Source organism: Pseudopipra pipra, chromosome 1 (assembly GCF_036250125.1).
Source record: "Pseudopipra pipra isolate bDixPip1 chromosome 1, bDixPip1.hap1, whole genome shotgun sequence".
Classification (NCBI taxonomy): Eukaryota; Metazoa; Chordata; class Aves; order Passeriformes; family Pipridae; genus Pseudopipra; species Pseudopipra pipra.
Window position 1 is genome coordinate 146,022,026 of NC_087549.1, and position 23,163 is coordinate 146,045,188.

Here is a 23,163-nt window from a genome sequence, read left to right on the forward strand (position 1 = left end):
GTTGGAAGTCCAACCTTCCTGCCAAGGCAGGGTCACTTGCAATGGGTGACACGAGAACGCTTACAGGTGGGTTTGGAATGTCTCCAGAGAGGGAGACTCCTTGACCTTCCTGGGCAGCCTGTCCCGGTGCTCTGCCACCCTCAGCGTCAAGAGTTCTTTCTCACGCTGAGGTGAAACTTCTTGTGTTTCAGTTTATGGCCATTGCTTCTGCATGGCTCCATTGTTTCCTGCACAGGTGTGCGGAACAAGCACATTTAGTAACTCCCTTCCCATCCCCAGCCATCTTTACGGGGGATGCGAGCAAACCGCCCTTCTGGCGGGCAGGATCCCGGCCTCCGCCAGGGCCAGGCACCGTGTGGGGCCGGGGGGATCCGCAATCCTGTCCGTGCCCGGGGGCAGCCCCAGCGCTGTCCGTGCCCGGGGGCAGCCCCAGCGCTGTCCGTGCGGGCGGAGCCGCCTCCCGCGGTCCCGGCGGGGCGGGCGGAGCGGGCAGCGGGAGCGCTCCCCCCGCCGCGGGGCCGGGCGGGCCGGGCCGGGGCGGGGCCGGGGGCGGGCGGGCGGCGCCGGTCGCTGTCCTGGGTGTTGAATCTGCTGCGGCTGCCGGAGCCGGGGAGCGGCCGCGGGAGGCACCGGGCGGGCTGGGCGGCAATGGAGTGAGGGCTGGCGGCGGCGGGCAGGGGAGCGGGGCGTGCGATGGGCCAGGCATGATGGGCGCGCTCGGCTCCGTCCTCCCGCTGCTGCTGCTGCTGCTGCTGCCGCCGCCGCCGCCGCTGCAGGTGCTCGCCGCCGCCCCGCGCGTCCAGCCGCCCTCCGCCGGGGCCGCCGCCGAGGCGCGGATCGGTGAGTGGGGCGAGGGGCGGGAGGCGCGGGGCTGGCGGGGAGCGCGTCCTCCGCTGGAGCCCGGGGGCTTCCCCGCAGGCGGCTCGGCAGGGCCCCGGCGGCCGCGCCCGCACCGCGGGCGGTGAGGGGCCCGTCCTCCGGTCCCTCATCACTGGCTCTGGCTGACTGTCCCCGTCCTCCGGTCCCTCACCGCCGGCTCCGGATAAGGGGCCCCGTCCTCCGGTCCCTCACTACGGGCTCCCGCTGCCTGTCCCCGTCCTGCAGTCCCTCACTGCCGGCTCCGGCTGAGTGGCCCCGTCCTGCAGTCCCTCCCTCATCACAATCTCCCGCTGACTGTCCCCGTCCTCCTGTCCCTCAGCACGGGCTCCCGCTGGCTGTCCCCGTCCCCTGGTCCTTCCCGACCGGCTCCCGGCCCCTCAAACCTCCCGCTCCCCCCGCGTTCCCTGCCCGGGCGGGATCTCGGGGATCCCTCGGCGGGGCCGCTCTGACCCTCCGTCCCCACACGCTGAAAACTTCCGCGGAGGCTCACGGGGCCCCCAGAGTCGAGGTGCGCCACTGCCGAGCCCCCGAAAACGCTTCCAGCTTCCACGTATGTAACCCTTCTCCCAGTTTACTGGATTCAGCCCTCTGAACTGCACTCATATTTAGAAAAGACAGAAAATCTCCGGGCTACAACCCCCCAGATGCAGCCTTTGCTGGTGTGCCCCCCCAACTCGTTCTGCTGGAGATGGAAATCAGCACTGGCTCCGGGTTAAGGCTCTCTCAGAGCTGTCAAAAAATCCCCAGCGCAGACCATCAAACAGCCTCTTTCTGTTGAGGTATTCTCTGCCAACCCCTTCCTCTTTTAGAACGTACCATCTGCACTGAACATCCCCACCTGCGAAATGACCCACACTAGCACGAAGGGATCCTGAAAACAAACTCTGTGTGTTTAAGATCGATGCAATTCTCCCGTGATACTCTTCTTGGCAGTCCTTTCCTTGCAGTGAGACACTCAGGACTGTATGCTCATCTGAAATGTCTATTAATATTAATATCTATTAATACGGTCCATTGTAATTCGCTTACAGTATCTTCCTGAAGCCCACTTTAAGTCAAGAAGGTCATAACTTAGAGAATTTTGTATTTTTTCCCAGTTTAATACCTACACAGTATGTTGTGGAGATCATAGAATGAGAGCTAAACAAACTGTCCCTGAGAAATCTTTTTCTAAGACAGAAAAATTAAATTACTTTAGGAAACAAAGGAACCCACCACAGGGGCGTCAGTGCAGTTTTCCTCATAGATATTCTGTTTATTAAGAAGGAATTAAAATCAGCTGGCCATGTTTGTAATGAGTTTTCAGTCAAGTGGCAATAAAAATGAGTTATTATGCTATAGTGAAGGTAGTGATGCAAGGTTTTAAGCAGAAATGGTCTGGACTGGATTTATCCCTCCCTCCTCTTTCCTGGTTGCTATAGATATAGACTGTTTCTTCTAATCTGCTAAAGAGAAAGCTTGCATAAAAATATTGAAAGTGATAGCTGTAATTTTTACCTTTAATAATGCAATAGGCTGTACACTGTGCTTTCAAACTAGTCAGGTTTTGCTTCTCTCTCCCTAAACATGAACTGCAAATCAGTCTGGGTCACAGGATATTTTTCAGCTTGTTGTAGCTACCAAACAATGTTTGTGTGTTTGTCACTTCCCTGTAGCTTCCCTGTGCTTCTGCCTCGGTGAGGATGCCTGCCTGTCTGCCAGTTAAGGCTGTCCTTGCCTGGAAGGGAATGGGGGAAGAGCAGCCTTGATTTTACACAGGGAATCCAGTGGTCTGGGAAGTAACATTCAGAGGTATTTCAACCACAGCAAAACAAGCTGAGCCTTTCAGCTTCCTGCGAGGTTAGGGAGCTAAGTGATATCTCACAGATCTCTGTGAAAGATGGGAGAGGATTGATTGTGTTTGACAAGATGCAGGAAAATGTTTGCATTGCTGGAAGTGAAAGAGTTTTAGCTGTCTTTTTTATTAGAGTTCCTTTATTTCTTTTATTGACCAGTGCTTCAGGTCTCATTAATCTGGAGTTCAAAGTATTTATTATAATAGATACTGCTCCATTTTAGAGTGCAATTTTTAGACACAACTGTAATTTTACAGTCCAAGTTTTAGGATTATTTGTGGTTATAGGTGAAAGATACTCATTTGGTTTCTTTTTGTCCCACCTTCTTTAATCAAAAATTGAACACAGATGCATTATCAAACCTCTATAATGTGTGCTGGAAACTGCCTTAAAAGCCAAGTATTTACAGAAGCAGGTTTTTTTTATTTTTTTTTCCCTATTATTTCAAAAATTCTTTCTAAAAGCTGTTTCAGAAGTACAGGTTCATGACCTTCACAGTTTCATAGGATGTTTTCATCCAATTTCATTATTCCCCTCTTTTTTATGGTCAACTTTGTCTGTACTTTCCAATATAGTATCCATTTCCAAATGGTGACCTGTTTGTTTTATAACATACTTACAAACTCGTTTAAGAAATTGGAAGATTTAAAGTTACAGTTAAATAAGATATAATATTTGGATTTGTACTGCTTCAGCCTATTTAATTCATGAGGCTTTGTAAATTGTTCCCGTGTGGGAAGGTGATTTTCTAAGGTGCTATTATCAACAAAAGCACATATTCTTCCATTTCTTGACATTTATCCTTCATCATCCATCATTCTATGATCATCTATAGTAGCATTTTAAATGTGAACAGGTGAGGAAAAGTACAGCCTTTTCACTTTCTCTTTTCTTGCTCATGCCTAGGCCAGGAGAGAGATTCTTGTCTTTTCTACAGAAAAATAAATCAGCTGAGTATGTAGTAGTATTAATTACTCTTTAATGAAATGATGGAGCTGGGAGTTTAGTATTCTAAAGAAATCTTTATTCATTTTTGAGATGCAGTCCACTGAAGATTGTGGAACTTCTTTTTAAGTGTTTTACAAAATAATCATCTGTGAAAAATGTATCCTGATCATGTTTTCTAAATTCCACAAATTTGGATTATTCTATTCCTCTGTTGATGATCACAATACTAAGCAGCACCTTCAGTAAAAACTGCAGCTCCAACTATTGAAGTATTTTTGTTGTATGGCTTTTTAAGTGGACTAATTGATTCAGAAAGTTGCAGTGGTATTTTATTTTCACATAAGATAGGCTGGGTGAGATAGAGAACTTGGTAACAAAGTAAACTGTGAACATCTTAATCATGTTCTTTCATTAGTGCTAGAACACTGATACTTTACAGCAGAAGTTGTCCTCACATGTAGCAGAAGACAGTAAGTGTGCTTGCTGCACTGCCTTCACATTGACCTCTAATGTGTAAAATGATGCTTATAACCTTCAGTGAATATAATTTTGCAATATAATTTGATCTTTTGTGCTGTGTGCAATTCCATTTTTCAATCTGCATTTTCTTCTTCAATGAGTATATTGTTATGCTGTGGAAATTTCTGGAAACATTTGTTCCATACACAATGCAAATTTGTTCCATGCACAGCGTAAAAGTTCTTTCAAAGTTGTATTCAGATAATCACAAGCAAAAATGTTGTTTCTGAAATGCCTGTGAATTTAGTTTTTAACTAAATAACTAAAGAGGCCAGTCAGTCACATTTCAGCCTATAAACATGAAATATGCTCCTAAACCTGTAGCTGTGAATTCCTGACACGTAGAGTGAGCAAAGACAGTGTCTTACACTTCAGCAGGGTTTCAGTGTAACTGAGGATAGAAACTTTACTCAAAGGCTTATAAAAAATGTTGCATGCTAATAGTAGTACTTTCACAAAGTGCTGTGTGCATGTTTAACTGGTGAAAAAATATTTCAGAGATGGATTAGGAGCTCCAGTTGATTAAAGTTGATCAGAATTAAGAAACTGCAAGAGTGGGGACTTCCTTTGCTATTGGTGGAAAGCATTTCTCTAGTGTTGATTCTTAAATTGGAAGAAAATTAAATAAAGAGTAGGAGAGATGGAAAAAATATATTTTTTTGGCTTTTCAGTCAGTGTTTCAAACACAGAAGACATTTTGCCTATGGGTGTCCATGGGTGTTTCATGGGGAATAGAAAAGAATTATTTGTTGGTCTAGTTCTAGTTGGACAGATGTCACCATAACAAAATGAACATTGCTGTTGCTCTCAGACACCTTTGTCAACTGTCCTAAAGATCCATGAGGACTGAAGTTTTGCAATTCCTTGCTGAGCTGAAGCTCACCCAAATCAATGTCAACCTTCCCATTGACTTCAGTAGCATTTGGATCAAAATTTTGGTTGAGGCTTGTAGCAGACTGGCTGGGAAAGTAAGAGAATTAAAGTGTTACCATCTGCTCAGCAGAAAAAAATTGCTTCACTTTCAAGTGAGATTAATTTGGAACTTCTTATAGGCACTCAGGTATTTCAATGCCATATTTATTTGATGCAATTATTGATGATGGAGTGTAATTTATGATGCAGTGCTAGAAATTAAAAATAACAGCAAAAAAATCAAATTAAGATAAGGCTATGTGCTCAGAACATGAGGGATTCAGTGTAGGAAACTGCATTCTTCCCTTCATCAAAAATATGTTTGCATATCCTAGAAATGTTTCTTAAGTAATCAGTTATGTTAGGGAACAACTTGAAAGTAGCTTAATATCAAGACATGTCCATGTGTTAGTTCCATTGGATTACAGGTAAAGAACATTCATTGATATTTTTGGCATCGTGTCATGACTTTTCCATAATATCTTTTTTACAGTCTAACTTATTTTTGTTGAAAGTTTCAAGTGGAAGGAAAGAAGTAATTGTAGGGTGCTCTAAAGTTTGTTCATTGGAAGTGATTTCTAGGGATTTTTTTCTTTGTGTCTTCTTGTTTGTCTTACTGATTAAGAGAAAACAGAAAAGTTTTTGGCAAGATAAGCTTGTCTCTGCTTCCTATCTGAGCGTCCCCCAACATTTCTCTGTGTTTAGTGAAATCAAAGAGAATATTTCTACCTGACTGCCTCCTTTTTTTTTTTTTTGCTACCAGTGAGTAATATCAGTCCCAGGAACTTCACCACACCACACCATCACCGTACCCATGACGTCAGTCAGCCTACTGACATAATTCCTAGTTGCTAGATCCTGGAAAATTTGGGCAGTTCTACTAAAATAACAAAGTGTGATTAATGTTGGCAGATTAATGATAGGTAGGCAGTTGCCTGTGTCCTTACAGTGACCAGCTTACAGACATCAGTGTGACAAGGCTGCCACTGGCGAGAAAAGGGAACTGCAGTCCCTGAAGGTGCCAGAGCTCATGGATAAACAGGGAGCTGGGGTCTCCTGTGTCCATCAGATTTCCATTGCCTGGAAAGAGAGCATAAGGACACCAGCTCAGATTTAGGTGGTGACCAGCAGATCTCTGTGTCCAAATCCATAAGCAGACCTGTGTAAGCCAAGAGGCAGTGTATATTCCAGCTTTCCAGCTTCCCAAGAATGACACATATTTTGGCCTCATCCCACTTACAGTGTAGGCTAAAACCAAGCTAAAATCTCTGCAGTTATTCATGCAAGATCAGTTTAATTCAGTGTCTTGCTAAAATCTGTGTTGGTGTTTACAGGCAGATTTGGGAGGACATTCAGTAAGTGGAGGAAAGATCAATTTGATTTTGGCCATAAAATCGGCAGAGGATGGAAAGCCTCCAAGAGGCAAAGTCCACTGCTGCCTCCGTCACAGCCAGGATGCTGAGCTGGATGTGTGTTTGGTTAGGCTCAGCATGACCATTATTAATAAATCTAGGAAGGCAGTGAGTAATATTCTTCCTGGTCAAACAGTTTTATATTTGCAAATGAGGAGTAAGCAGGTGAAGATGCAGATTAAGAAGTGTGTGTTTGGAGGGCAACAAGCACAAGAGAAGAAAAGGAATAGAGACGTGTTGGGAATGTGGATGTTTAAAAGACAGAATGAGAAATTAAATCTTTAGTAGAAGTAAAATTACTGGAATTGGAGATCAGAAATGGAGATTAGTGAGTTGTATATGATCTGTAAAGATGTAAATTTAAGATTAAATGGAGTTACTAGATCTCTTTGAAGAGACAGTCAAATGTTGCAGCAAAACTGAGATGGAGCAAAACTGAGATGTTCAATGGACCACTTTGAGGCATAAGAAAATGAAGGAAGGTGACAAGAAGGAGAAAGGTTTCACAAAATAGAAATATTAACTCATTCATTCAGGCCAAAGCTGTGGCAAAAAAACAGTGAAGAAATGTGTGCAGACTGTGAGAAACTGCTCTGGGAATAGAAAGGATTTATTTTTCTTAATGTAAGGGGTGGGAATCATCTAACTAAATGTAATTAATTGAGCTAATCACTCTAGGCTCTTTTTAACCTATTTCTAGTTTATAAATTTCAATTAATTTTACCCAACTGTACATATCTAACGTAGGTCAGATAAGTGAGTGCAGTTATTGCTTTTCGCTTAGTATTATCTTAATACATTTCCCAGGCCAGGGTAACTATCTGTAAATATGTAAGTGATAGGTACTGCACCTTAACTCTTCAAAAATTAGACACTCAGGTTAAATTTGGGGAGAGGTAAACATGTTTGGAGATTGATTCCCCTGTCTTTCCCCATTGAGGTGACACTAATGAAGTAGCTTAATCCGTTGGTTGAGGATCATCTACTACATTGCTTCATTACTACATTACTACTTTTTGAGATCTATAGGTCTTGCAAGGGAGCTGTTTAGGAGGGTTCTGTGAGTAGTCAGGAAGGTTTGTCACATAAGGGACTGCAACAAGTGAGGTGGCTGATGGATATTTGTAATCCTGGAAAGAAATTTCTCTGAGGAAATTACCCTCTGGTAATTGCAGACCAATGAAGGTGACCTCTGAAGGAGCCAGAGCAGAAATGGGCGTAACAGAATGAGCAAGCAAAGGGATAAAAGCAGACAAATGAGCAGGAGGTCTGCAGGCAAGACAGAGAAGTGGTAGGGGAGTCTCATGTTGGAGAGCTGAAGACATGAGTTTTGGACAGTCAAGTGAAGGCATGAAGGGTATGGATATTAATGCATACACAGGATTAATGAGTTTTCTTAGTGAGTTTTAGCAGCTTTACTTGTGCAGGGAGTGAAAGGGCTCTGTAGCTACCCCAAACATTTCATAGTGTCAATACACTACAGCTTTCCCCATAACAGTTTGCCATTCAGAGCATCTGTACTCATCAAGCAACTAGAGACCTTTTTTTTCTGAAAAGAGTAGAGGCACTTAACTTTATAGATTTTATTCCTTTTGAGAAGAAATTTTCTGTGAAGTAGCTTGGTGAGTTGCTGCATTACTGTTTTCTTTCCCTATAGTTTCTTTGAGTGGAACATACTTAAAAACCAAACATAGTTTGTTGATACACAGTCCCTCTGGACAGGGAGTGCTTAGCATTGCATACTTATTTTGCTTCAGACTAACACATTGATTAAACAAGTTATTTTAGCCTGTAAAATCAGTAACTAGAAGTTTCATGGGAAGTACAGCTGGTTGTAGTGGGTGTGAGGTCTTTTCTTTCAGTCACAGCTCAACAGCAGGCAACAATTGTTACATAAGCTTGAAATCACAGCCAGCAAGCACAAGGTAATGTGCAGAGATGTATGTGCCTCCCAAAATGTCACATACTTCCAGATGTCCTCATGAAGACAATGCAATGGGGACCAAACACTCACCACATATTGTAATAAACTTACAAAGTTCAACAAAAAGTGAGGAAATATCCGGACACATGTGACTGCCCCCTTTTCACTCCCTCTCCCCCAATTTATCTTTGATCTCTCAGATCTGAACTTCAGCATATTCTACAAAATGCCTTATGAAAATCAATCTTGGATGCTCAATGAGGTATTTTGGATTTCTGGCACACAGAAATCTTCTGCTCTCATTATTTTGCAGGACATAATTACCTGTATGTCTGTTCCTGTCCTAAAAGGGCTAAAGATATTATAACCTCTTCTATTTTTAATATTCTGATCTGCACCAGGTAGGCTGTCCTTTCTCTACAACTTTTTTGGTTGGTCAATACAATTCAGTTAAACTCAGAGCAGTTGTTTCAGGCAACAGCTTTACTTTACCTGTAAGGTCGTGCCTCGTCTTCAGGCCTGAGGAAGACTTTGTGCATTACAAAATTGTCTGTGGTTTTTTCAGTTACTATCAGGCTGCAGATTTGCAATACAAAATGGCAATAACAAAAGTTCATAGTCTTCCTGACACTAAGTGTTGATCTTGCTTTTGTAAAGGGTTTTGGTTTGGCTGAAATTAAAAAAAAAATGGACTAAGCCACAGCCCGACTCTCAAGCAGTGGAACCAGCACTGGAATCAGTGCTGCTGTCCATGAAATGGCAACAGGGAGAAGGGTTGGGGGGCAGGATTAGTTTGTGCCACAATTTCTCCTGAGCTCTCTGTGGCATGAAACTTTGACTTGAGTCTGTATAAAAGACAGTCTCCTATTAACCCGGCCTCTCTTACAGAACTGATTTATAAGTCAGGCACTAAACTGTATTTACTCTTCAGTGCTGAATTAAAAATGTGGCATCAAAAGTTATAAGCCTTGATTAATGCTGATAAATCACCAGAAAAGAATGTGAATGTCTATGGTGTTTTTTTAAAGAATGTATACCTTGTGTTTTATTCCTCATGGAGAAATGTCTTTTTTTAGAATTTTATTGCTATTGGTGAAAACCTTATATATAAAATATTTTTGTTTCAGCTTTATTTGATATCTAATATCAAATTAGATTTTAGCACAGCTCAGTAGTCTCAGTATGTAGTCAGTGCAATGCCTTACTTACACCAGCAAAATATTACACCAAATCTCTTCTGTGACCTGGCTTCATCTCCCAGCCCAGCTTCTCACTAAGCACTGGTTCTTATTTCATGGTATCACCCTGTGGATTGTGCAACTCCTTCCATTTGTTGGAGAAAGCTCTAGTCACTGCTGACTATCCCACTTCTTACTTATATCCTAAAAGAAGAAAAAAAGGAGGGCAAAGAGAAATTTGGTAATTAGTCATCTGTCATGACTTCCTGGAAATAACTGGGTATTAATGAAAATGAGATACCAAGCCAAATATCATCAAGCATTTAGATAGGTGAGTGCACCTTGCAGTTAAAGACACAGTTGGCAGAGATAACTCCCCCAAAAATTCTTCAGCACAGAGTATTTCTTTAAACTTTGGTTTTTGATTCCTCTATATTTAAGAAATATCTGGTTGTGTTTGTTTTGTTCTTTTTGTTTTACCCTTGATATCTGGGGTCAGGTTCTGCAAATTTTTCTTTCCTTAATTCTGAAGTGAAATTTCAAAGTTGTTGAAGTATTCTTGTTTAGTACTACCTATCTGTAAGTTTATTTTAGTTAAGTAGGCCAGCTCATAATTACAGTTTACCATTATACGTTACACACAGTGGAAGAATCCCAAGGACAAAGAGCAGCTATAAAGACTGTATATTCAGAATAAATGCAACAATAACAAAAAGAGAAATTTCAAAGGAAAAACCAAAGTTAACTGATGCTATGTGGTGAATTTCCATCTAAAGAGCTGCAGAAAAATAAAACAATCATGTTCATTGGGAGCAATCACTCACACTTCTAGACAATATGAAACTTATAATGCTATAATCAAATAGCAATTTAAAAGTAGAATGGGAAGGTTGTTTCAGTGCTGTATGTGCTTGGTTTTATGCCACCCAACAAAGATCTAAAAATGAGGGCTGGTTTTTTTCTGTCCATTTGCTTTTGTTTGTCTGAGTAACACCTGCTGTAAACGGTTGTAATCTGAAAGTAAATAACTGAGAAGGGAGGAGGAAACGGACACAACCCACAGGCTGGAGAATAACCAGCTGTCAAATGGCTGGTGTTTGGGAGAGTAGAACAGAGAGCTTTGCTGAAGGGTCTGATTCAGCTTGAATGAAGGAACTGATCACACCCAGTTGTCAAACTTTCCTAATTAAAGAATTGCTTGAGAGAATTTTAGAACAATGCTTTATCCTCTTCAGATTGTGGAACTACTTTCACAGTTTAGCAGGTAGGGAAGAGCTCTGAAAGGATCAGCCACCCAGAGATGGGGTGGCTACACAGGTTATTAAAAGGTGCTTCTTTCTTTTAACATGCAGTTCAGGGAGGTTCATGCCAGAGAGACTAAATTAAATAGTACATGTAAAGGATGATGATTTTCACCTAAATCTCTGCATGAAACTCCCAGAATCTGAATTTGTGTGTACAGATGTTTGGCCACCTAACATTCTTTCGATGAAATGGGCTTCTTGTCGTTCAGTATCTTTCCTTTTGTCCATCTGATATTAGAATAATACTAACTTGTTTTCAGGTGAAAGTTCATCCCTGCACAAGGTGACTCTACTATGAACAGAGGCATGTAAAATACAACCTTTCATGAGTAGCTTCACCACTTTTCCTGAAGCTGTTTCTGTGTTTGATGTAAATAAGAGGGGTTGCAGTTTCAGTTCCTTTTGATGTCACTGATATTAGTCCAGGGTTCCAGGGTTTAGGTGACTTAAGACATCAAATATTTAAACAGGGCTTACCTAGACCTGATTTTACAGAATATGTTTAAGACATATTTCTATGTTCTATTTAAGACAGAGAATTAGCAAACAAATATTTGAACAATTTCTTTCTAGTCAATTTTCCGTTGTCTCTGTTGCAGTCTGGAAGATGGACTTGCTCAGGGGTTCCCATGTTTTCCTTCTATGTGACAAAGATACTCTGCTTAATTCTTCTCAATGGAGGGAATTCTTCTTGCCAAAGGATTTGGTTGTTTGGTGGTGTACCCTGGTCCTGCAGAATGGAGTGTGAATGTTACCTTATTTGGGAATGTCCCTCTGGAAAACTTAGGACAGCCACACCTGTGTCACTCCTCAGGGTTAGGCAATGTTCATGTCCAAACAAAAATCAAGTGTTCTACTCTATGCAGAGTTCAGTAAAGCAGCTACTATTCATAGAAACAGGTGCAATAAAGATCATATTCTTATACCTGTGATCCTGGTTGGGCTTCCTCAGACTGTCAGAGTAGCCTAGTTATCAGAATGCTTAATTGAATTCCCCAGACTCACATTATTTTTTGACAAGTCTCCTCCTCCAAAATGGATACTGACTTGACATGAAGAACCCACCTTTCTCTTTAGAGGAGGCTCATTTATACCTGGGATTTTTTCCACCTTCCAGTCCCTCCAGCTCCCCTCAGCTGTGCTAACAGAACTCTGTTTGACCAGCTTCAGCACTGCCATGTAACCTTTGGAAAGCCTTCCCAGCTGTACAGATGTCAACTAAATACCAGTTTGTGGAAAAAAAAAAAGAAAAAGAAAAAGAAAACTGAACCATTTGCAGACTGCCAATATGACACTTCCTGAATATATATTATTTAGCTGGAAGTCAGTGGACTACAATTTTATCTGTTATGCTGGAGTCAGTACACAGCTCTTTTTGCCAGTCTTTGTAAGTAAGAGTTGAACTGGCAGCTCTGTTGGAAATAGATTAATTTCACTATGGAGTTTCTTCTTGCTTCTTCATTCCACAGAATTTTACATTATATTTATTCATAATTTATTTTTAGTCACATTTCATTTGTGAATAAAGTATATCAGGTATTAGGATATTTTTTTCACTTCATAAATCACAGGAGAGCTATTTCTGTAACAGTTTATTACCTGAAAGCTATGATTAAGTCTGCCTTAAGTTTAATTTTGGTTCTGATTACCAATGCAAATAGTTAAGCATGTGCCTAACTGTAGGTAAGTGCTGTTGTCACTTAGTGAGTGTCACCCTTTTTGTTTTCAACATGGGAAAATATAGGTCACAGCAATTTTGATTACTCTTTGAATTTTTGTGGAATCTGTACTTTTATTTCCCTCAATTCTTTGATAATTGAGCACTTTGATGACATCAGAATTTTACACACCAGAAAAGTCTGTAATTCAAACTGCACAGTGGTATCACCTGCATACATTTTTAGGATTACTCAAAGAATTCATTGCATTTCCAAATAAGATAATTAGAACAGGGTTTTTAAAATGAAACTAGAGAGAAATTCCTAAAATTGCCTTGAATCTGCTAGTTGGAGTGCCTTCTGCAAAACTGCTATGGCACATCACTTTAGGATGAGTTCGAAGGTTTGGGTTTCATTGTGCTCTGGCGAGTAGGGATGTGCTGCCATCTGAGAAGGGCTGTAAAACCCACATTGGAGAAGATGCAAATGAACTGAATATCTCTCTGAAACTAGACAGGTGCCAAAAATCTGCTGAGTGATGTTTTACAACTGCATGAAAACTGAAAGAGGTTGTTCCTTCTTTTCCAAAGATGATCCTCAGAGTATGTATTGCCAGCTACTCCCTAGAAGAATGACTTTGACTCTGGACTTCACCTTAAAGACCACTGAGAGAACACCAAATATTGCATAATTATAGAAGAAATAAATACAAACTCCTGCTATAATCCCCAGGTATCTCATGAATGAATTTTGTATTCAGTCCACAATTTCTCAGTTCATATATTATCTATGTGTAGTTATTCTCCATAAGTGACAAATTGGAAATAGCTTTTTGTTCTTGGTCTCATCTCAGGAGGTGAAGACTTATTTCTGCAAATATATCTTTTTGCAAATGTAAGCTTTTGTTTTTTAATGAAGATGATAAGTTGCTCTAGGATAAAAAATTATTAGGAAATTTCCTGAGAGACAATTGAGAATTCTCTCCTCAGAAGAGAGACTACTGAGTGGCTAAGGGGAAATAAAGTAGGACAGACCACAGCAAGTGAGAGAAGTCATTATGGAAATAGGTAAAAACTTTACTTCAACTTTCTGTTGCATTCTTATCCATGATGAATATGAACTGGATTCCTCTGAAGAGCTTGACTGTGCTTTATAACTTGACCTAGAACTCTCTTAAGACAGTGTTTAAATTTAAAGGACTTGTTAGGAAGATGTTACTGTAGCAACAGCAAAGTAATATTTTTCACATTTGACAAAAAGCTTTAGTGTCCTTCTTGACTGAATCTTCCAGATTTCACAGTGTGATTTTTTTTTTACCAAAAAATAGTCAAGTGGTTCAAAGACAAAAAGGGTAATTTCAGGTAGTGAATATTTTACCATCCCATTATATGAGGCTCTAAAATATTAGTAGAGTGATGATTCCCTTTTTCTGTGCCTCTGCTGAGGGACACACCTCTGCTGGGGGATCAGCTCCCCAGGCTGGGATGAGGGTGATGGGTCTGAGGGTTATTCCACAGTGATGGAGGGGTGGAAAATGGGAAGGTCACACCAAGGTGAGTGTCATGATGTACTGACCTTCTTTCCCCCAGCAAATGCCACTGGTCTCTGATAGAGAAGTATTTTGGTCTAATCTGATATGGCTCTTTGAATGGTTTTCTCCTTCTGACTAGAGCCAACCAAGCACAGGCACCACCCCTGAATGTTCCCCTACAGGCTGATGGGACAAAGAGACTGCAGCAGAGAGTGTTTCTTGAAGAGGTTTTAATTTTATCTATTCAACATTTGGAATTTTTTCCTTATGGGAGCTTCTCGTATTTGTTTGGCTTGGCTCCATCTCAGGACAAAAAAATTAAGAAAAGGATGCATTAATGGAATAAAACATTTAAAAATATTATTTTTGCAGAAGGCAAAGTACTGAAATATTTAAAAATTTGTTTTTTTTAAGGTAACACTGGACTTTGTCAGCCTAAACTGCCTGGTTTGGCAGCCTGAGGGCAGAGTGAAGGGTTTGCTAGTTGGTAGAAGTTGTATCTTCAGATCCTCGTATGCCCATGGTGTGCAGGAGGGAAATTACTGAGCTCCTGCTGTGCAACAGAGGCCCCAGTCTGGTCACTGGGGGAGGTTTCCTTGTTCAGCTCACCCAGGAGGCATTGCCAGGCTTTAGAAGGGACATTGGAAACACCTGAAATCAGAGTCAGAGACTCAGAGAACAGGATCACAGAACAGTTTGGGTTGGAAGGCACCTTTTGAAGGTTGCCTGGTCCAACCCCCTGCAATGAGCAGGGACATCTTCCACTGGCTCAGGTTGCTCAGAGCCTCATCCAACCTGACCTTGATGTTTCCAGGGATGGGGCATCCACCACCTCTCCAGACAACATATTCCAGTTTTTCACCAACCTCACTGTAAAAACCTTCTTTCTTTCGCCTAAAGTCCCACCATTCGTGTCTGGCTCAAATGCATTATAGATTCTAAATTGTAAATTACAAATTGACCCCAAATTAAATATTTTGATTGAATTAACTAGAATAATTTTTATGCTTTATCCAACTTCATTAGAAGTATCCTCTTAATCTCTGTTTTTTGAAAACCACATTTTTATTTGAAGGACTGTTGATAGTCTCCAGGAGCTTTAGTTTATATAAGGATCAGAATGTTCAGAAAAGTCAGTTGCTTTTGATTAAACCTCCCTCACCCCCAAATAAAGCCATCTTTTAATTTTAATTACGTAAGAGCAGAATGTGAGTGGAATTTTCATGGAAGTAGTGGTTCTTTTTTTACTTCTCCTTCTTGAGGTGTCTGCTACCTGATCTGGTTTTTCTATAACAGGAAAAGAAATCCTGTTTCTCAACTGTCTTCAAAGAATACATTGCTTTCACTAAAATAGGTGTGTTTTTATGTGCTTTCAAAAGCTTTCAAAATGTTTAGATATCTGTCCTCCAATGAGAATTACAGCAAAACCAGATTCTGCTCAATTTTTCATTATTTTCTAATCCCAGACAGACTGGAAAGTACACCTATTGATGATCCCATGAGAAATAGCAACATGCAGCAAATTCCTTTTCAGCTCTAACAATTTAGTACTCTCTCAGAAATTAGACTATGTTAGATCAGATATTTTAAAAAAAATTATTTTTTTAAATTAATTTTTTAAGTTAATGAATTTTTTAAATTAAAAAAATTATTTTTTTTTCTTTTGCCTAAATATGCTTTTGTTAAGAAACACTTCAACATTTTTTTAATTGAGGAAACTTCTGCAGGATGGTGAGTTGTGGGGTGTGGGATTCCTCTCACTTCAGTTGTCTGCAGCTGAGTGTCACTGTGTCCCATCTGTAGGCACTGAGGGGAGGGAGGCACTTGTGGGCCATAATTGATCTGACCTATTTTACGTGTCTGCGTCACAATGAGATGAGATGAGATGAGCTGACGAGATGAGTGGCACTCCGGGAACATTTGGCAAAACTGCCTAAATTTCCACCAAGTGCAGAAGCACCACAGTGTGAGCAAAGGCTGTGTTGGACAGAGAAGTGGAGAGCAAAGTGAACTCCCATCCAAACTTTCTCACATATCTCTGTGAACTTTTGAACTTGAGATCTGCATCTTAACATCAAATGGGATAGTTTCAAAATCCTGTATCTTAAGAATATTTTATGATGTTCAAGTTTATCATCTTTAGTGGTGCCTTTGTTTTACCTAAAAAACATATTGCATAAAAGGCAAATATATTCTCATGCAAAGTTTTAAAACTGAGAGAACCATAGTAACAGGAACTCTAGCATGGTCTTCCTTGTCTTGAAGCACATTTTAGCTCTACATCAATGTAATATATTATATATTATGGTTTGGGATTAAATGATATTTTTTAAAAGTCAATCATTTTGATTTTTTAAAAATAATCTTCTTGTTTATAAACTAATTCATAGTTCAAAATAAGCAATTAAAATATAAGGACTTCCCAAGTACATTCCAATCACTAACTGAAAAAATTCAGTTAAATTCCAGTTTGTTTCTAATCTCAAAAAATTTTTGGCTATGATATATAGCCATGCAAATGCACCAAGACAGACACAATTGACTGAAAATACATTCTTTCTTTCTTTTTCTACAGTATAGCAGGTTTCATGATTTCTGATGATTATTTGCTCTATGATTTGCTCTATGATGCTTTGCTCATGCTCAGCAGAGTTTTTTATTTTCTCATAGTACTAACTTGTCTCGATATCATGAAAATGTAGAGATACTTTTACGAGATTTTTCTTTCTCCTGTGCTCATTAGGAAACAAACCTGTCTCTACCTGTGATGTAGACTGCTTTGTATGTAGAAATACTGCTGGTTTTTTCAATTATCTATAATGAACTATGCAGTGCTTATTTATCTTATGTTGCCACCAAGTGTGCTGGAAATTTTAAAAATCATTGTAAAGATGCAATTCCAGCCTGAAGGGTTGGGTGAGTTATGTAAGCTATAGAATTAATGCAAGCATTTAAAAGTTGCCTAAGTTACTAGTAACATAAGGATGGTAAACAATATGCTGTTTACATTAGCTGAATCTGACAGGGAATGCTTTTTTGCAGTAAGAAGAAAATGTTTAGTTCCCTGCAGTAAGAGCAAGATGCAGTCACTGTGTGCTGGCAACACAACTGCAGCAGGACTGAGGGGCTGCCCAGTCTGTGGACGTGGGTGGGCACTGGGAACTGTCACACACAGGCACATCTTCTGGGATGGCCCATGGCACTCCTGAGGGACTGCGTTTGGAGGGGTTTAAGCTGAGCATTAAAAAAGAGAGAAGCTGTAACTTGGTTCAGAGAGGGAACTCCAAATGTGTTAGCAGCATGGAAGGAAATAGTGAACAAGAATAAAAGAAGCTGGAGGACTCGAGTTGTTTGACAAACAGCTGGGGGGTGACGGGAGAAGAGAGAAATATTAGGAAGCAGATTATGAAGGGGTTTGAATGTCAAGTGGCCATACAACTGGATTTGATTTCTGTTTCCTGCTATGTGACATTAGGCAAATCATGACATTTCCCTGTTTTTTATGAGTAGAAAAAATGGATAAAGCTTGCACACCAAGTAGCAAATTGTGGTGATAGCTCTGATCTTCATGCAATGTAAATGAGATATTTATATTAATTTTAAAAATTCTTAAATGAGCATGGTGATGTAAAATCATTGCATCTACATTTCCTTGAACTTACACTTAATTTTTTTTGTAGTATTCATTAACATATCTTGCTGTAATCAAGACTTCTGCAGAGCTTGATTTCTGTATACAAAGCTTTTTATTTATGGAAAGCAAGTTTCTGCAAGGTGAATTTCTTTACAATCTGTCACCATATTGAATAGTTAGTGTCCTTCTTTTTGTGCTTCATGATCCTAAGCTTTTTCTTAAAATACACAGGTAGGAGATTACACTGTGTCACTAACTTTTAAAATTATTGTCCCTATTCATTCCGTAAGAGAAATATGTGCAATACCATAGTCAGCTGCAAAAGCAATCCTTGCATGTATTGATTTTATTTCCAAATAAGATCTTACCACATGGGATATGCTCAGAGTGCTCCAGTTTGTAAAAGCCAAATACAGTGCAGCAGGGAAACTACATTGTTCTGAAGGGAATACTTGGTTTTATATAGCTGTTCCTTTTCTTGAAGGGGAAAAAACCCCAAGCATTGAATCCGTTTGAAGTTCAAGAATTGTTGTGATGTCCATGATGATTTCACATAATCCTATCTCTAAGAATTCCTGTTTACCATGTCCAGCTGGCTACAGTATCATGTCTCATGCTGGTAGGTGATGATCAGAGCTGGATTTTACACACTTTCACTGCTTCTCATCTGGATTTCACTGGGATAATACACTGTGGTTTAAAGTTACTGTTTCCAGGGTAGGTAATCCAGAACATGGCACTGGATTTATTCAGCAGCACAGTCAGAGGTGAGTTGTTTTCTGCTCTGAACACTAGTTTCCTACAGATCAAGCTCAAAGCCTACACCTTTGTTTACAAGACACTCTAGCTAGCCAGACTCCTGATCTTCCAACAGTCCAAGATATGGAATGGTTCCACCAGAGATGTAGGAGGAGCACTGGTGACAAAACCTCTGCTTCTCAAAGGCAAATCTTGTCTGCACAGTGGAGAGCCTTTTGAGTAGCTGGAGACTTACAGAAAAAACTTGAAGCAAGCCTAAGAACCATCTGAGAACTGGGTCACATACACTCATACTGCAGGCTGAACTCTTCTATATTCTGTCTGCTAATACAGATACACAGTACATATGCTCATAATTTGTAGGAGACAAATAAGCAACCCTCTGCCAAAATGAATACTAGAACTGAACAAGCAAAACTGGGAGAAATGTACACAGAAGGAGAAAAATAGAGAGAAAACTATTTCCAAAAGTTACCTATTAGTCATGTCACTTGATGTGCAGTGGAAAACAGTTGGACAAAACAGCAATCAAAATACACATAATGACAAAAAGTTCTTCATAAAAATAGCATGGAGCTCACATTTGAAGATGCTAGTAATTTTATTGACATTTGAAAAGAACTTACTTTATCTTCTCTAAATCTAACATTTTGTGCAAAATGAGTGAGAGATCTGGGGAAAACCTGTTTCTGAATGAGTCAGTTTGTGGGTGTGTTGATGCCTTAGGTAAATTGAAATAGTTTTTCTTTCTGTTTGTATTTTGATGTTTCTCTCATCTGCAGTAAGTAAAATACTTGCAGTTAATATTACTTGAATTTATATTAAAATTATACTTACTATTGATCATGACTGGGGGAGCAAAGTGCTTCCCACTGTAAGTCAAGACCGAGTTCTTGACCACCTGAGGAACCTGAATATATGGAAGTCCATGGAATCTGATGAGATGCATCCCAGAACCCCTTGGGAATTGGCTGATGCAGCAGCCAAGCCACTCTGCATAATATCTGAAAAGTCATGGCAGTCAGGCAAAGTCCCAGGTGACTGGAAAAATGGAAATACAGCACCCATCTTAAAAAAGGGTAGAAAGGAGGACCCTGGGAACTACCAACCTGTTGGTCTCACCTCTGTGCCTGGCCAGATCATGGAACAGATCCTCCCAGCAGATGTTCTGCTAAGGCACGTGGAGGACAGGGAGGTGATTCTATACAACCAGCAGGGCTTCACCAAGGGCAGGTCCTGCCTGACCAACCAAGTGGCCTCTATGAAGGGGTCACTCTATCAGTGGACAAGGGAAGGGCTACAGATGTTGTTTCTCTGATTCCTGTAACGTCTTTGACACGGTCCCCCAAAACATCCTGCTCTCTAAATGGGAGAGATATGGGTTTAAAGGGTGGACTGTTCAGTGGATGAGGTTGGATGCTCACATCCAGAGAGTAGTGGTCAGTGGCTCAATTTCCAAATAGAGGTGGGTGACAAGTGGTGTCTCTCAGGGGTCTGTGGTGGGACCAGTGCTAAGTGATGTCTTCATCAGTGACACGGACAGTGAGACAGAGAGTGACCTCAGTGACTTTCCTGATGACACCAAGCTGTGTGGTGTGCTTGACATGCCTGAGGGATGGGATGCCATCCAGAGGGACCTGGAAAAGCTCCAGAAGTTGGCCCATAGGAATCTCATGAGGTTTAATAAGACTAAGTGTAAGGTGCTACACCTGGGTTGGGAAAACCCCTGGTGTCAACACAGGCTGGGCAATGAACAGGTGGAGAGCAGCCCTGCTGAGAAAGACTTGCTGGTGCTGGTGGATGAGCACCAACATGGACATGACCCAGCAACGTGCACTCACAGTCCACAAAGCCAAATGTGTCTTGGGCTGCAGCAAAATCAGTGTGGGAAGCCAGGTGAGGAAGAGGATTGTGCCCCTCTCCTTGGGTCTGGTGAGATCCCACTGGAGTATTGCATCCAGCTCTGGGGCCCCCAACAGAAGATGGACATGGACCTGTTGGAGTGAGTGCAGAGAAGGACCATGAAGATGGTCAGAGGGATGGAGCACCTCTGCTATGAAGACAGGCTGAAAAAGCTGGAGTTGTTCAGCTTCAGGGTGACTTTAAAGCAGCTTCCAGTACGTGAAGCAGGGCCTATGAGAAAGATGGAGAGGGACTTTTTCAAAAGTGTGTAGTGACAGGACAAGGGAGAATGGCCCTAAGCTGAAGGAGGTCAGGTTTAGATTAGATATTAGGAAGAAATTCTTGACTGTGAGGGTGGTGAGACACTGGCACAGGTTGTGAGTGTGAGAAGCTGTGGCTGCCCCATCCCTGGCAGTGTTCAAGGCCAGGCTGGATGGGGCTTTGAGCGACCTGGTCTAGTGGGAAGTGTCTCTGCCCAGGCAGGGGCATTGGATCTAGATGATCTTTAGGGTCCCTTCCAACCCAAACCATTCACTGAGTCAATGATTCTATAATTCTATGACCCAAAACTTATTTATAACGTCTAATGTAATAAGACCTCCCTGCACTTATGCACAAAGCTGATTTTGAAACATGGAGGTTTGAACTGAGAAGAATTTGGGGAGTTTCCTTGACAGCAGTTTTGTAGTTCTGGTAAAGGAAGGAAGTTGTTAAATTTGTCAAGAAAAAAGTCATGAGTGGTGAAGATGAAACCTGACACTGAATAAATTATTGGCAAAACATGAGGGTTTTTTAATCACTGGGATGATAAGCCATCAAACTGACTCAAATCAGGCATATGATGCAAAAATTTTACTCAAACAGAAATTGTGGACTAATTGCAGTGACCACCTGATGATACTGGATGACATTCTCTGCTGTTTTTAATGTAGAATGTTCTCAGCGTGGTCTTTTCTGACCTTGAAATCTATCAGTCACATTTGCATGACAGTGCATCACATTACTGTGAAACATAGTCTGTACAGATTTTTTCTTCCCTGTTCCTGTACTGTTCACACAATGTAAGTAATGGTACCTATTAGTTCTGGAGTAAAATGATTTTATGGCAGTTTTATGATTAAAACAAAGCAATTTTTACTTATTATAAATAATGAGGTCTAAGAAAATCTGGCCAATCTTACCAGCATACAGAGACAAAAATGTCTTTCAGCTTCAGTTAAAATCTCATTTGATTGCAAAGTGGTTTTTTTTTACTTAATGTATTTTGTAATGGGTTGATCAGTAGAAGCTGGTATGGATAGTTATTTTGTATTCATAATTTTTTCATTGACTGCTTGTAATCATATAAGTAAACATATCTAAATGTTACTTACTATTTCTATACAATTCAGAGAAGAAAAGGGTGGAGGTCTTCATTCTATAATAAAGAGGGCTGAAGAGAAAATATAATTTTTCCCTTCGTACTATTCTTAAATTGATTTTGAGGACTTGTCCCTGAAACACTGAAGTGAACAGGAACAATATAAAATCCTAGAGTAGTAAACCAAAGAAATTATTTCCATCAGACTGCCATCAGACTTTTTTCTTTTTCTTGTTTTTCATCTGGGCAAGTCATGGAGAAGAGTGGATTCTTCCAAGGACATCTTTTCTCTTGAGGTCACCAGAACTTTATAAGGTTGCTAAAGTCTTTCATTGTTGTTCTATCTTAGTAATAATGTAGTGGCATTTCTATTGGAGTTACAACTGAACAAAAACCAAGTTGAGTTATTTACTATCAAGACAGTACTAAGGTGAGAGCATCTAGCTGTTATATGTTGAAAATCAAAAAGAATGAGTATTATCTTGCAGCACTCTATTACATGTTACTTATTGCTCAGTCTAGGTTGCTACATTTAGAGATACCAAAATCCTCCCTATGTGGCAATTTTCCATGTATATGGGTGTATATCATGTGTATATTGTTAATACTGAGGTCAAGCCCAGAGTTCTCATGCACTCATGTACTGGTTCAGTACTGCTCTCCCTGTTTCCTTAGGGATTCACTGTGTTACAGACACCTTTGCACTGAAATCTTCAGAGTCTCTGCTGCAATTCCCCACCAGCATTACAAAGCATCAGAGCTACCTCTGGGTTCTTCTGCACTTCTCTTTTAAGTTCCCTCAGCAGTGTTTGCAGTCAGATGATCCAAATCAGGCCAGCTGATTTTATGGTAAATGGGAATGAAGCTACACAGAGGAAAATCTGACTAATCTGAATTTAAAATACAGCAATAATAGCTTTTGACCCCCAAAGCACCACATGAATTTTTATTCTTTTGATGGAAAAAGGCTCATTATTGGTTTTGGTGTGATCTTTTGCTGCAGTGCAGCTTTCTAGGCCTTCTTCTGCAGCTTTTTCCAGTGTGTTTCTCGCTGAAGGAACAGAAGGAGCCCTGTGACTTCAGGTCAGTACAGGATCACGCCCCAGTGGGCACTGGATCACTGGATCATACAGAACTTTAGTCTTCTTACTTACTGCCAAACTCTACATCAAAGGAAAGGAAGCCAGCAGGTTTTCCACATATTGCATGGGGAGAAATGCACCTGAGCTTCTGGCTTTTCCCATTCGGGAACTGCTGCAGAGATTTTTAAGGAACAGGAAGAGGCTGAAATATGGCCATCAGTTGAAAATGAACAGAAAGTTTATTCAGACACTACTCTATCCTCTGCTAGTTTTTATGATTAGACAATAGAATTTTCTTATTTTTAGAAATGACTCCTAATGACTCA

At 40.7% G+C, this 23,163-nt stretch overlaps 1 protein-coding gene across 2 annotated transcripts in view; it reads left to right on the forward strand.

Moving 5' to 3' along the window:
• Positions 1–262: 262 nt before the first annotated feature.
• Positions 263–23,163, forward strand: part of PTPRN2 (protein tyrosine phosphatase receptor type N2) — a 641,953-nt gene continuing 619,052 nt past the window's right edge. For both annotated transcript variants that reach the window (XM_064638038.1, XM_064638047.1), the window contains exon 1: positions 263–840. In XM_064638038.1, the coding sequence (XP_064494108.1) occupies positions 705–840 (136 nt within the window). In that variant the 5' untranslated portion in view covers positions 263–704. The remainder of the gene's footprint in view (positions 841–23,163) is intronic.